This window comes from Equus przewalskii, chromosome 16 (genome assembly GCF_037783145.1).
Source record: "Equus przewalskii isolate Varuska chromosome 16, EquPr2, whole genome shotgun sequence".
Lineage (NCBI taxonomy): Eukaryota > Metazoa > Chordata > Mammalia > Perissodactyla > Equidae > Equus > Equus przewalskii.
The window spans coordinates 277971-293806 of NC_091846.1; the positions used below are offsets into that span (position 1 = coordinate 277971).

General features: G+C 37.7%; 1 protein-coding gene across 3 annotated transcripts in view; it reads right to left on the reverse strand.

The window, feature by feature from the left end:
- CPAP (centrosome assembly and centriole elongation protein) overlaps nucleotides 1-15836 on the reverse strand; it is a 55891-nt gene that overhangs the window by 30008 nt on the left and 10047 nt on the right. For all 3 annotated transcript variants that reach the window (XM_070577755.1, XM_070577754.1, XM_070577756.1), the window contains exons 4-9: nucleotides 11484-11780; nucleotides 9661-9772; nucleotides 8710-8812; nucleotides 6715-8350; nucleotides 3559-3691; nucleotides 65-230 (exon numbers count right to left, since the gene is read on the reverse strand). In XM_070577755.1, the coding sequence (XP_070433856.1) occupies nucleotides 65-230; nucleotides 3559-3691; nucleotides 6715-8350; nucleotides 8710-8812; nucleotides 9661-9772; nucleotides 11484-11780 (2447 nt within the window). The remainder of the gene's footprint in view (nucleotides 1-64; nucleotides 231-3558; nucleotides 3692-6714; nucleotides 8351-8709; nucleotides 8813-9660; nucleotides 9773-11483; nucleotides 11781-15836) is intronic.

The following is a 15836-nucleotide window of genomic DNA, read 5'->3' on the forward strand; positions in this document are numbered from 1 at the left end:
GAGATTCTTACAAAACTGTCATCTTTACTAACTTATATGAGTATAAGGTAAAAAACTGGCATACCTGTATTTCTTCACGTTCCTTTTTATCTGGAAAAGTTCTTGCAACTGTAGCATACTTTTCAAAAACTTTGCGTTCTTTTTGTAGCTTCCTCATTTCCTCCTTTTTAAACTCTTCTATTCGAGCTAATTCTTTTGCTTTCTGTTGTTCAAAGTCTGCAATTTCTTTCCTAAAATGACCAAACCATGTTAACATCTAAGGAGACTATTTCGACATAGTAATCCATATGTGGTGCCAAAATGGAACACTGGTGACGGCCTGTCATTGCAGAGCTGAGAGTGTGGGTGAATCCATCTTCAATCCACAGTTCTGAAACTCAATAAGGCATCGCTCCCACAAGCATTCATCGAGCACCTACTATGAATCAAGCACCACACCAGGTACTGGAGAAACCACAGTGAAAATAATAAGCATCCATATTCCTGTGAAGCTTCTTACCTTCTAATGGGAGAGAGAAATGATGATAAACAAGATAAATAAGTGAAATATATGGAACATTAGTGGTGTTAAAGAGAAAAATAAACCAAGGAATGAGTTAGGAAATATCAGGGTAGAAGACTGAAATTAAGGATAGGGTCATCTTTCTGAGATAATGTTTGAAGTAAAACCTGAAGGAAGTGAGTTAACAGTCATGAAGATATCCGAACAAAACAGTTCAGGCAAAGGGAACACCACATGCAAAACTCCAGAGGTAGAAATAAGCTTGATGTGTTCAAAGAACAGCCAGGAGGCCAGTGTGGCTAAAAAAAGAGTGAGCAAGAGAAAGAACAATAGCAGAAAACGTCAAAACAAAAAAACAAAAAAACCCCAGAGGGCCAGATGGATTAGAGTCTTACACACACCACTGTGAGGACTTTGGTATTTAGCTTAGGAGAATGTCAAGCAGAAGAACTGTCATAAGGCAGGTTCATTCTAGATGCTGAGTTAAGAGCACAGGGAGAGTGGCATCAGCAAGATGGTGGAATAGGTTGTCTGTGGCTCACATACTCCCCCACAAACAACAATCTGACAGCCATTCATGGACAAAAGTGCTTTTGTGGGAGCTCTAGGATCCAGGTAGGAGGTAGAGAAACCCAGTGAAGCCTAAGATCAAGGACAGCCACTCTGAAAAGGCAGGCCTGTACCCCAGTAGCAGCACCAAACGTTGTCCAGGCTGTAGACCAAAACCACCCTGGTCTCCCTGTGGACTCAGCTCCAGCGCCATCTGCCAAACGACCTGGCAGAAGCCATGCCCACCTGTGCCCTTGGTAACAGGCCCACGGACCTCGGTTCCAACTACAGATCCTGAAACAGACCCGTGACTCAGCTCCAGCCCTGCTCTACCATGGTACTGGAGGTAGTCCTGCCCACCCAGGGAACCAGCAGGAGGATACCCAGGGGCCCAGCAGGATGATGCTCAGAAATCAGACAGGAATCACACCCACAATCACTCTTGGTAATAGACCCATTGCCTGCAGATTTAACAGTGGACCCAAAAGCAGCCCCATGACTTAGCTCCAGCCTTGCTTGACTGTGGTCCCAGAAGCAGTCCTGTCCAACTGGGGCTCCAGCAGCAACCATGCCCCCCAGTGCCCCTGGTACCACGCCTGCCAACTGTAGACCCTATTTTGGACCCAGAAGCAGCCATGAGATCTGGCTAAAACCCCACTCGATCTGTGATGCTGGAAACAGACTCATCAGTCCAGGGATCCAGCAGGAGAAGGTCTTTACTTGCCAAAACCAATCTGTAAAGACAGGAAGAGGTGTTTGCTCTTTCAAATGCAAAGACGTCACCACAGGCTACAGGGATCATGAAGAATCAGGCCAACACAACACCACCAAAGGAAACTAATAAAGCTCCAGTAACCAATCCCAAAGAAAGGGAGATATACAAATTGCCTGATGAAGAATTCAAAATAATTGTTTTAAGGAAGCTCAGCAAGCTACAAGAGAAAACAGATAACTCAACAAAATCAGGAAAACAATACATGAAACAAAATGAGAAGCTCAACAAAAAGAAAGAAATCATAAAAAAAGAACCAAATAGAAATTCTGGAACTGAAGAATACAATAAATAAAGTGAAAAAATGCAACAGAAAACTTCAACAGCAGATTCAATCAAGCAGAAGAAAGACTCTCTGAACTCAAAGACAGGTAATTTGAAGTTATCCAGTCAGAGGAGAAAAAAGAATAAAAAAGAACAAAGAAAGCCTATGGGATTTATGGGAGACTGTAAAATGAACCAATATATGCATTATGAGAGTCTCAGGAAGAAAAATCCACACAAAATTGACAAACCCTCAAATAGACTAAGAAAAAAAGAGAAAAGACTCAAAATCATAAATGAAAGAGGAGACATTACAATAGATGTATCAGAAAGAAAAAAGATCATATTATGAACAATCATATTCCAAAAAATTGGAATAACCTAGCAGAAATGGATAAATTCCTAGAAACATACAACCTACCAAAACTGAATCTAGAAGAAACAGAAAGCCTGACAGACCAATAACATAAGGAGACTGAATCAGTAATCAAGAACCTCCTAACAAAGAAAAGTCCAGGACCAGATGGCTTCATAGGTAAATTCTATCAAACATTCAAAGAAGAATTAATACCGATCATTCTTAAACTCTTCCAAACAAGGAAGAAGGAATACTTCCGAACTCATTTTATGAGGCTAGTATCACTCTGATATCAAAGCCAGACAAAGATACCACGAGAAAAGAAAACTACAGGCCAATATCTCTGACAAACATAGATGTAAAAACCCTCAGTAAAATACTACCAAACCAAATTCAACAGCACAGTAAAAGGATTATACACCATGACCAAGCTGGATTTATCCCTGGGATGCAAGCTTAGTTCAACATATGCAAATCAATTAATGCAATATAACCTGGTGTAGCCACTGTGGAAAATTATGGCAGTTCCTCAAATACTCAAGTATAGAATTACCATATGATCTGGCAATTCTACCCCTAGGTATATATCCAGAAGAATTAAAAGCAGACATTTGAACAGAGATTTGTACACCAATGTTAATGGCAGCATTATTCACAATAACCAAAAGTAGGAACAACCCAAATGTCCAGCTGCAAGTCAGGGAATACCAAGGATCGTCAGCAACCACTAGAAGACAGGAGAGAAGTATGGCTCTGCTGACACCTTGACTTCAAATTTCTAGCCTCCAGAACCCTGAAGAAATAAATTTCTGTTGTTTTAAGCCACTCAGTTTGTGTGTACTTTGTTACACTTAGAGCAACTCCAGGAAATTACTACACTGGCCACGGCAGCACTTGAATTCATGGCTCCAAACTGCTTTCCAAATTTCAATTCATGATCTCGTCAACTAAAAATTCTTTTAACACATCTCTGACCACAATGGGTTATTTAATTAAAAAATTCCTATGTGGTATAGATTTCAATTCCTTTTCATTTATACTACTGGACTGATAAAAATTGTTTCAAATATTTTAGATATAATCTTAAAGATAAAACAATCACTGCAAACTTACCTGAGTTTTTCCAAGGCTCTTTCTCGTTCAATGCGAAGTTTAGCTAAAGATGTGTTCTCAGCTTTAAATTTTTCTATTTCCATTTCCAATTCAATAACTTTCTCTCTCAAAACTTGAGATCGAGCACTGTCAACTACAAAATAGGCCATAAATATTGAACTTCACAAAGGGCCTTCAGCAGCAAAACCACTAGCTAGCTCTATTAACTCTAAGAGCCAAAAATATGGTAAACAACTGTACAATTAAAATGCTATGCTTCGGGGCTGGCCCCGTGGCCAAGTGGTTAAGTTCGCACACTCCGCTGCAGGCGGCCCAGTGTTTCATTTGGTTCGAATCCTGGGCACGGACATAGCACTGCTCATCAAGCCATGCTGAGGCAGCGTCCCACATGCCACAACTAGAAGGACCCACAACGAAGAATATACAACTACGTACCGGGGGGCTTTGGGGAGAAAAAGGAAAAAAATAAAATCTTAAAAAAAAAAAATGCTATGCTTCTACTGACAAAATTATATTGGCCTAACTTTCCACAAGAAATCAGTCTAAATTTAAGAAAGAATCAAATTATTCTACCTCAAAAGAGTATCCAATTTGATAATGAATTAACATTACATATAAAAAGAAATCATTTAGATAAATATTTTTTAAAACTGATATATAAAAATAGCTTAAGGGGGCCAGCCCCATGGTTAAGTTTGGCAGCCTGGGCTCAGCTCCTGGACTCTGACCTACTATACAAGTCGTTGGCAGCCATGCTGTGGTGGCAATAAAATAGAAGAAAACTGGCACAGATGTTAGCTCAGAGTGAATCTTCCTCAGCAAAAAAAGGAAGATTGGCAACAGATGCTAGCTCAGGGTGAATCTTCCTCAGTTAAAAAAACCCCCAAAAACAAAAAACAAAAAAGTTTAAGAACATGAATACGTAATTCACAAAAGATCTAAGGCACTAATCAATACCAAAATCAAAGTTTACCCCCAACTAATTAAAGAAATACAAATTAAGATTTTTTTCCATATCAAATTTGCTATTTGAAAGAGTAAAATACTTCTGTCCTGCAACAACCCTGTTAGAAAAGAAATCTGATTTACATCACAAGATTAAAATACCCATATCTATCCTTTGACCCAATTATCCTACTTCTAAAAATCTGGTTTAACAAACCTGTAAAATCATACAAATAGTTTTGCACAAAAATATGCATTACAGTGTTATTTCTAATAGTGAAAAATAATTTAAGTGTCTAAGGAAATTACTGAATAAAATTATGCTACATTCATATAATGCTCTGCAACCATTTATAAAGTACACAAAGAGTTTAATGATATGGCCAATGCATATTATACACCTGGTCGAAAAGGATGAGTCAAGTTATAATATATGTCTCTACCATATTAAAAATATACAGGAGGGGCTGGCCCCGTGGCCGAGTGGTTAAGTTCGCGTGCCCCGCTGCAGGCAGCCCAGTGTTTCGTTGGTTCAAATCCTGGTCACCGACATGGCACTGCTCATCAGACCACGCTGAGGCAGCGTCCCACATGCCACAACTAGAAGGACCCACAACGAAGAATATACAACTATGTACCGGGGGGCTTTGGGGACAAAAAGGAAAAAAATTAAATCTTTAAAAAAAAAAAAAAACACACAGGAAAAATGACTGGAAGGAAATACCCCAAAATTATATCACAGTTACCTTTGGGTAGCTTAGTTATAAATATTTTTGCTTCTGTACTTTTTAGGCTTCAAAACTTTCTGCAAAAAAGTACTACTTTTAAAATTAGAGGTTTTTTTTAAATAGCTTAAGTTATAATTTATATTTTAAAGCATCTATGCTTTGCTAGGTATTCACAGTTTATAATATAACATGATATAATGGAAGAGCTTTTCAGTCTAAGTTTAAAAAGTCCATCACATCAACTGAATACTATATAGTCATTAAATGGAATGAGGTAGTTGTGTATGTGTGTTAGAACAATCTTCAAAATTTATTATAAGCAAGCTGCAGAATGGTTTATGAAAAGCATGTAGGGGGCCAGCCACATGGTTGAGTGGTTAAGTTTGCACGCTCTGCTTCAGTGGCCCAAGATTTTGCTGGTTCGGATCCTGGGCGTGGACATGGCACTGCTCATCAGGCCATGCTGAGGTGACGTCCCACAGAGCACAACCAGAGGCACGCACAACTAGAATATACAACTAGGTACTGGGGGCTTTGGGAGAAGAAAAAAGACGACTGGCAACAGATGTTAGCTCAGGTGCCAATCTTTAAAACAAAGCACAATTAAAAAACAAAGCGTCTTTTCATTTGTCTAGAAGGGAGGAGATTATATAGACATACACATGCTTTCGTACACATGGAATCTTTTCTTTCCTTTTTTGTGTGAGGAAATTGGCCCTGAGCTAACATCTGTTGCCAATCTTCCTCTTTTTGCTTGAGGAAGACTGTCACTGAGCAAACCTCTGTGCCAATCCTCCTCCACTTTATGTGGGATGCTGCCACAGCATGGCTTGATGAGCAGTGCTAGGTCTAAGCCCGGGATCTGAACTTGCGAACCTGGGGCCACCAAAGCAGAGGGCGCAAACTTAACCACTACGCCACAGGCCAGCCCCCTGCATGGAACCTTTTTTGAATACAAAGATGAAATGAGAATGCTAATGCCCCTAGGGAAGGGGACTAAGAGCCCAGGTCTGGGGAAGAAAGGAAACTTCAATTATACTGTATTTCTTCTTGGTCATAGTTAGCAAGTTAATGCATGAGGCACTAAAAGAATTAAGTAAAAACACTGTCATTAAAAAAACTATCCACACACAAAATTTCACCCCACAGTAACACAAACCATAAATTGGGTACTCCTCAGTTGTAAAAGAAAATTAAATGTTATCTCACTTTATAATAAACTAATTAACTTTAAAGCCTTGCAAATAAGACACAAGCTTAAATTTGAAAAATCTGAGATCACAATTCATCCTAATCTCTTATACTAGTGACTATTACATTATTTAGACCCACAAACAAATCAAATTTTAACAAGTCACCTACTAATTAGACTTCTCCTGAGCAACTAGAAAGATAAGGATTTTAAGCATTCTGACAACATACTGATAAAATAAATGTTAAATTTCTAACATTCTGATAAATATTTTATAATGCTCTGACTTACCAGGTGGCTGGTCTTGACTTACGTATAACTTCGGTTCATTTCCCAAGAGTGAACCAGATTTTGGTTTAGGTTTCAAAGAAGGGAAGAATTTCATCATCAGATCCGATGCAAGAGGAGGACTTGTGCCCCTGCTGGAACTGCTCAAGTCTTCTCCATTCTTGACGGGGGCAACTTTCCTTTTTATTGTTTTGTCCAATACACCTATTTCACTCTTTTTAGGGTAGGTTATCTGGGGAGTCCCATAAACGGCTTCATTCCCAAGAATACCATCATGTTTAAATGAATTCTCTTCAAGGTCGGTCCATGTTCTTTCATCATCAAAGTCAATTTTACTCATATTTATTGATGAGGGTCTTCTTGAGGACTCAGAAACTTTATTTTTCAAGCTTTCTATTATGACGGACTCATCACTACTATAATCTTTATCAGACAAATCTAAATCAGCATCTCTCCTTTTATCTTCTTCTTGAGTCCCAGTGTCCCTAAAAGGTCCCTTACCATCACAGACTTGTGGACTATCCTCTCTGCTGCGGAAGCACCTTTCTTTATCCTCCATTGATAGTTTTACGGTAACATCAAGTTGTTCCTCAGAGTTAGTGCTACTGTCACTGCTCATAACACCTTCATCATCACTTGCCTTCCACCTAGTTTGCCTTTCAGAAGTGCTCATTTGGAATGCTTTCCTAGTGACTTTACATGACTGTTCCTTCAATCCATCGGGTGAGGCCACTGAATCAAGCTGCTTGGTTGCGACTTCACAGTCACTCTTACATTCATGTTCAGGAAGGTCTGGATCCTCATTTTGGTTACAGAGACTACTGGGATCCGATGCTGTCGTCTTCTCCTGCTGTGCAGCTTTGACAGGGGTAGAAGACAGCCGGTGACCTTTACAGAGCTGTTGGTCCCTCTCTAAGATCTTCAGCACAAAAGAGGAATTACTGGAAAATGATATTTCATCAGCAGCTTGTTCTAAAAACAAAAATTCATCTAATTCCAAGTTTTCCTTTTCCTTTTCTCGTTCCCAGTTCTCTAACTTTTGCTGAAGAGAAACGTCAAGAGAAGATTCTGACTCTTTCAAGGTCTCACCTTTCAGGCTCTTAGAAGCCATGCAGCTGGCCAGCCCAGTCGAAAGGGGGAGTTTGTCTTTACCTTGTGTGCTATTCCAGACTTTGCAACCACTATCAAAAGGTTTTGTAGACTCAGGTACATTTTCTTTATTATTAGATTCCACTTTTCTTCTCAATTTGATCTGGTCTCTAAATTGCCCATCACCTTTCTTCCCTGCTGGTATTTTCCATCCTGACGGAGACAGACTTTTCCTATTATTACTCTTAAGCACTTTCGGCTTTTGACTGAGTGTGACAGAACCACTTTTCGTTCCAGCTTTACTGTTTTTTCTAGCAGGAAGGTTCTCTGTACACGGTTCTTTACTTATAAAAGCAGTTTTCCGCTGGAATTGCTGTCTGTCTACTTTAAACACAGCTTGGTCCTCTGAAATGCTCTGATTAGTCACTAGTTCACCTTCTCTCCCTTTCTGCAACTTAGATTTAGCTTTAGTAAATCTAGCTAAACCTTCTCCTCGTTTTAAGAACGGTTGTTTTGGTTTTGCTTTGATTAACAATGATCCTTCTGTTTCCTAAAATAAAAAAACAATATTTGAATTATTTCTAGTATATCCAAGTAATCTCAAAGTTGTTTTTTTTAAAGATTTTACTTTTCCTTTTGCTCCCCAAAGCCCCCCAGTGCATAGTTGTGTATTTTTAGCTGTGGGTCCTTCCAGTTGTGGCATGTGGGACGCCGCCTCAGCATGGCTTGATGAGTGGTGCCATGTCCGCGCCCAGGATCTCAACTGGCGAAACCCTGGGCCACCGAAGTGGAGCGCACAAACTTAATCACTCAGCCACGGGGTCAGCCCCTTCAAAGTTATTATTAAAGCAATTAGAAATAAATGTCTAAAGCCTCAGACAATTTAATCAAAACAGTGGAAATGCCAACCCTTAGCTGTTTTTGTTTTAGTGCTTGTTCTTCCAACCGAATTTGTTCTTCTAAGTAGTCTTCAAATGTCTGTTTCTTTTCTCCAATAGCAGCTTTAATAGGCCTAATCATAAAAATAAAGTTGTTTAGTATGCAAATCATGATGTGCTGAACATTTTACATTTAGTGTGCCTGATACAGACACCCCTGACTACACTGAGAACTAAACTTTTGAAAGTCACTGACCTCCATAGAGAATCCAGTGAAAGCAACAACCCCGCTGCATCTCCCAAAATACAGATACATACAACACTCTACACAGGATTTGGAAAAAACCCTTTTGAAATCCATCTACTGACCTTAGATTAGCTTTTGTAGAAACATATTCATTACTTAACTTTAAAATATATTTCAGAAATAGTTCATTGAATACACATTTTTTAATTAAGAAAGATCCTTAACAATGTAAATAGAGCAACAATCAAAAAAGTCATTTGTCCATCCATAATGTATATTAAAATACTTCAAATATTTAAGAAAATCATAAATAATCTCAATACTGATATTTTATGTCATAAAAATTTTTTACTTCTGTAACCAGACTTCTGCCATTATAATTTGTAAATAATACCAAATGTGAGACTCCAATATTTAATTTGTTTTTCTCTTTTCCAAAATAGAATTTACCTAACTATTTGAGAGATTAATTTTATCCAGGTATTTCTTGTAGGTGAAAAAATCTTGCTCAATTCTTCCAATACAATGTCAAAGCTACTTTACCTGATGTATCTCCCAACCTCTTTCTGTTCCTGATAGTATGTGATGAGTTCAATCTTCAACCTCATACTTAAAAGCATATTCAAGCAAAAACAAGAAAACTAGGGAGCTTTCAAATAAAGAAAGTGCTCAGTAATAAGGGCTGGCTATTATAGTAAACTGTCACATTCTTATTCCTGTCAACATGGAGGATACCTTTCTTCAATATTCACCACTTCTGAGGAGTCACCAATGTTTTTTACATTTGTATCATTCCCTTCCTGAATCTGTTCCGTCATTTTCTCCCAACATGGTAAAATACCTTCTCCTAGAATAAAAATTAGGAACAATTTAGTTCAAAAAAAGCAGATTAAAGTCTTAAACTTGAGAATTTCACAAGTTACTATGCTAAAAAAATCTTTAGTTAAAAGTAATGTGTGCCAATGATTTTAGAACTCACAAGGATTTCTTTAATATGATAAAAAACTACAAAACCCTAATTGAAACATGACATTCTTCAAAAGGTTAATGCTATGAAAAAAAGGTGTAGGCTTTTCTAAATTAAAAAAGATTAGAGAGTTAACAATTGAATGTAATACATGAACTTGACTGGATCCCAGTTTTTTAAAAGAACACCTTTAAAAGTCATTTTTGAGATAATAGGGGGAACTCAAAAATGGATTTGAATATTAAGGAATTATTGTTAATCTCCCTAGGTATAATAATAGTATTGTAGTTATATATAAGAATGTCCTAATTTTTACTTGATGCATGCTAAAATACTTAAATGATGTTAACATAATGTCTGCATATTACCTGCAAGGAAATAACTTAGCAAATTATATATACATGTAGATAGAGAAATAGATATAGGTATAGATACAGATATATATACACACATACAAATGTATATAGACAAAGTAAAATGGCAAAATATTAACTGTTGAATTTAGGTAATGGGTATACTGGTAATCATTGCAGTGGTCTTTCAACTCTTCTGGATGTTTGAAATTTTCCAAAGTAAAAGATTAGGGGAGCGTATTGTTTAAAAAATAAGAAAAAGACATTTGACCTTTCCATACCAAGGAATTGCCGTAAAATAGGAATGAGATATTACGCACAAAGGTGCCCCATTCTAACTAGTAAGTACAGACACCTTTGGTCATATTATTTACATTTTTTTATAACTGACTCAAAAGAATATATTCATAAAAACAACATTAAAATTGAAAATTAAATTTAAATTTAAAATACTAGCAACAACTGTCTTACCACAAAGAACATTAAATATTGATATATTATTGATGACTAACATAATGACAACCATTAAAATTATGGTTATGAAGACTACAGAACATACCATAAGCATTTTCCAGCGTGAGTGGGAAAAGAATACAATTTATTAAGCAATATTCTATGATCACAAAATGTGAAAAAAGGCAGGGGGGCGGGAGCGACACAGAAATAGAACTTAAAAAAAAAAAAAAGACCAGAAGAAAATATACCAGAAACGCCATAAGAGCTCCATGAATTCAGACATCAGACACTGAGGGTCAGTTTTCTGGCAGGAACACACAGGGTGCTGGGAATACAGAGGTATAGTGAAAACAAACCAAATCTTGGGGTTGGAGGTATTTCTTTTATAAGTAATAACTCCCATCAGCAACCTGTTTCTCATATTTCACATCTTCTATCAAGTGCCCAACCACCACAGCACACATTTTCACTCAACCTCAAACTATTTCTAAGCTTTCAAAGAAAAATGTACAGGCAGAACTTTTGTTGCCTCCCTTTTTGAAGACCCCATACTACCATGCAAGGTTTAAAGTCAGCATGAATACTGCAACTGTTCTCAGAAAGTCACAAATTCTATGTCCAGTTCTACACCCAAACCAGGCTCAGTAGCTATGCAGCACGTAGGACCTCACAAAGCAGAAGAGGACAGGAAAACAATGCAGAAAAAACTTTTCTTGTCTTAGGACAACTTGTTAACACTGTCAGTTAAGTACAGAAGAGAGAAATATGTATAAGGAACTCACCTATAGGATGGTTTTGGTTTTCTTCCTTCAAATCATTTTTTTTCACAAGCGCTTCTTGATACTGTGCCTCATAAAACAAATTGGGAGAAGCACCACTTTTTGAAGTTAAGATAAAATCTTGATGAGTAGTCCTACAGAAGTTTTGTTCATTGGCTAAAACGTTGGAAGTGTGCATTTTTTCTTGGGTTTGATTCTGGTAGATACATGAGGATAAGAAGGGTGCGGTTTTCTCCACAGTGGTTGCATTTCCTGGAGATCTGTACTTCTGGCTCTTATCATCAGGAAGTAGAGTTAGACCTTGCAATTAAGAAAATCAACAAACTTGATGACTTTCTTTAACATTTTCTCTCCTGCCTGTTAGTGACCCCTACCACAAAGTTTTCTCCAACGTGATAGCAATATTTTTTCTTCCTTATTAAGAAACTGTTTAACAAAATCATGAAATTTTAAAATTCCAAAGTGACCCTTGCAGAATTTTAATTAAAAGTTTATTTATACTACGATTCATGTGCAGACTGTGTGTACATAGCAGAACTGCAGCACTGCCTAATTCTGGAAGGCACCATTCATGCTACATCTATCAAAAGCACTGCTGGAATTGTCAACTCTGCAGACCTATGACAAACACAGTTAGATAGAGCACCAATGCAAATAGTTAACAAATGATCCGAATTGTTCCCTAATGATCAATAACTGCTCTGTGGCACAACATAGAAAAGTCTTCCCTTTAGATTAACATCTTGGTATCCTCAGGTAGTGGAATTATGGGTACCTTTCTGTTTTGTACTTTTCCGTATAATTTCTAAATTTCCTGTATTATTTTGTCTGTTTTGTTTCTCAAGTCTCTGCTTTTAAAATAAATAAACAGAGAGAAGATTCCCCTCCTATATATCTCTAAGATATAATTCTTGGAGGGTAGATGGCAATATTAGCCATCTTGCCTGCTGCACCAGCTCCTCAAAATCCTGCTACTATACCTCTGTTCTCCCAGATTGTCTCAACTAAATTTAAAAGTGAAGACACAATGAGAAGTGTTTCATAAAAGAGCTGGGCCACATATCTCTAATACCTATCTACCTCACCCCCAGCCCATGAATAAAACTGAGATCAAGTAGGTCCTAATTGAATAGTAGGTTTGACCTTGCTTCCTTTTTTATAACGATACTCTCATCTAAATATTTTTGACTAATAGTCATCCTACTTCAGCCTAAAGACGTCTTTGATAAAAGAGCAATATCCCAAAGTAGTAGTTCTCAGTGTCGTTTGTAAACCCCTGGAGGTCTCCAAGACTCTTTCAGGGCATCCACCAGGTCAAAACTATTTTCATAAAATATTTAGGTAGTATTTGCCTTTTTCACTGTACTGAATATACACTGATGGTGCAAAAGCAAAATGGAAACTCCTGGTGTCTTCTCTCAAAAGCAAGACAGCAGGACAGCAGCACCCAACTGTGCTAGCAGTTACAGTATTTATCATCATCATGCACTTGCAGGTTAAAAAAGTTTTGGGCCTGCCTGGTGGCATAGCCATTAAGTTCAAACGTCCTGCTTTGGTGGCCCAGGGTTTGCTAGTTCAGATCCCGGGTGTGGAGCTACGCACCGCTTGGCAAGCCATGCTGTGGCAGGTGTCACACATATAAAGTAGAGGAAGATGGGCAAGGATGTTAGCTCAAGACTAATCTTCCTCAAAAAAAAAAAATTTTTTTTTAAGTTTTACTTAAGAATGTCCTAGATAAAGTAACAGAAAGTATTAATTTTTTTTATTAAATCTCAACCCTAGAGTACATGTCTTTTGAACATTCTATAGGACAAAATAAGGAGTATGCATAAATCATTTCTGCTGTAAACCAAGACATGGCTGTGGGGTTTTTGCGGTTTTTTTTGCTGAGGAAGATTTGGCCCTGAGCTAACATCTGTTGCCAATCTTCCCCTTTTTGCTTGAGGAAGACTGTCACTGAAGTAACATCTGTGCCAATCTTCCTTTATTTTATGTGGGATGCCACCACAGTGTGGCTTGACAAGTGGTGCTAGTTCCACACCCAGGATCCAAACCTGTGAACCCCGGGCCACCAAAGCAGAGCAGATAAACTTAACCACCACGTCACCGGGCCACCTCCAGCTATGTAATTTTTTGAATTGTAAGCTTGAGTAGCTACTTCTTCCAAGGAAAATCACTTTTATCTGAAAGAATAAACGACAAATTATGATGATTTAAACCTTGGTACTTGACAGACATTTTCTCAAAAATGAAACAAGTAAGCTAGTCACTTCAAGGAAAACAACTGACGGTATTTCTTGCCAATGACAAAATTTGAACTTTCAAGTAAAAATTTGAATTTTAAGAAACAAGTACACCACCACGAGCTTGACAGCTTTATAATAAGACTTTTATGATGAGAGTTATAGCGATACTAATAGATATAATTTTTTGATATTATATAATGAAATATGTCAATATTTTAAGGACCTATGTAACTCAGTAAACCACTATTTTCCAAATAACCAATGCACGATTTTACCAAATCATGCGCAATGAAAGATCCATTCAAAATGTCAAGATAGGGGCCGGCCCCATGGCCGAGTGATTAAGTTCACTCCGCTTCAGTGGCCCAGGGTTTCACCAGTTTGGATCCTGGGCATGGACATGGCACCGCTCGTCAGGCCATGCTGAGGCAGTATCCCATATAGCACAACCAGAGGCACTCACAACTAGAATATACAACTATGTACAAAGGGGTTTTGGGGAGAAGGAAAAAGAAAGAAAGAAGATTGGCAACAGATATTAGCACAGGTGCCAATCTTTAAGAAAAAAAAAAAGCCAAGATATTCCAATACATTTTAATTTAACAGAGTACAAATAGTTCATAGACATGATTTCATATTTCACACTGAGAACAATAGCTAAGAAATGACGACTTGTTGAGTTTGGGTGCAACATCAAAGAAATAACCACAATTATTTGAAAAGGCTATTAAAATACTCCTCTCTCCTTTTTCCAATTACATATCCATGTGAGGCTGGATTTTTTTCACATACTTCAACCAAAACAACTCAAGAGATTGAATGCAGAAGTAGATACGAGAATCAGCTGAGTTATTTTAAGCCAGAAGTTAAACAGATTTTTAGGGGCCAGCCCCCTGGCCAAGTGGTTAGGTTCTTGCACCCCGCTTCGGCAGCCCAGGGTTTCGCCGGTTCGGACCCTGGGCGTGGACATGGCACGGCTCATCAAGCCATGCTGAGGTGGCATCCCACATACACAACTAGAAGGACTCACAACTAAAAATACACAACTATGTACCGGGGGGCTTTGGGGAGAAAAAGGAACAATAAAAACAAAACCAAAAACAGATTTTTAAAAATATAAAACAATCCCATTCTAATTGTTTAGAAAAGTTTTTCATTAAAAAATGTTATTTGTGATGACATGTAATTGATTATTTTAAATGAATTAGTTTTTCAACTTCTTAGTTTTAATTGCTAATATAAGTAAATATTGATATCTATAGCCCCCCATATGACAAAAGCTCTTTGAAGTCCTCAATAATTTAAGAGTGTTAAGGGGTCCTGAGACTAAACAGTGTGAAACCACTGCCCTCAAGAGACATAACTGAATGGGGCTAGTTCTTATATTAATAACTTTGAAATATGCTTCCCTATTGCTCTATCATAGTGCTATTTCTACCCTAAAAAGTATCACAGGCTGTTATTTAAGTAATCTTGATTATTCTTTTTATGTATTCCATAAAAGAACCCTGAACCATTCAACTATTTCAAGATGCACACCACATTGTCTACATTCCCTAAGATGAACATCCAAATTCTCTACACCATTCTTCATTTGCTACATTTCTCATTACCACCACCACCACCACTCCCCAGTCCCACCCAGCCACATTCTGCATGCTCATTTGCCAATGTCTTTTCTTCTTTGTACTCTCAATGCCCAGAGCAACCTGTGAACAACAGGCACTTTCCTGAATCAATAAAGTGTCTCTCCTAAAATGTAGCCAAAAAGCAAACATACTGGTCCAGATCACTGTTTTTCAAACTGTGGGACACAACCCGTTAGTAATTTTATCATTAGATGCAACACATAGGTAATGACTGGCATTTTTTTTTTAACGACATAGAACAGAATAAACAAAATAGAAAATATTCTTACTACATGCCAGGCATACCAATAAGGGCTGATTTACGAAACTTTGAAATTAAGAGTCATGATTTAAAATGTTTCTGTTACTATGCAGTATGGTCAAAAGACTTTCAAAACCACTGCTCCAGATCACATTTCAACAGGTTTTTTTCCTGATAAGCACATCAAGCATTCTATTAATTGATCTAACATACAACAAAA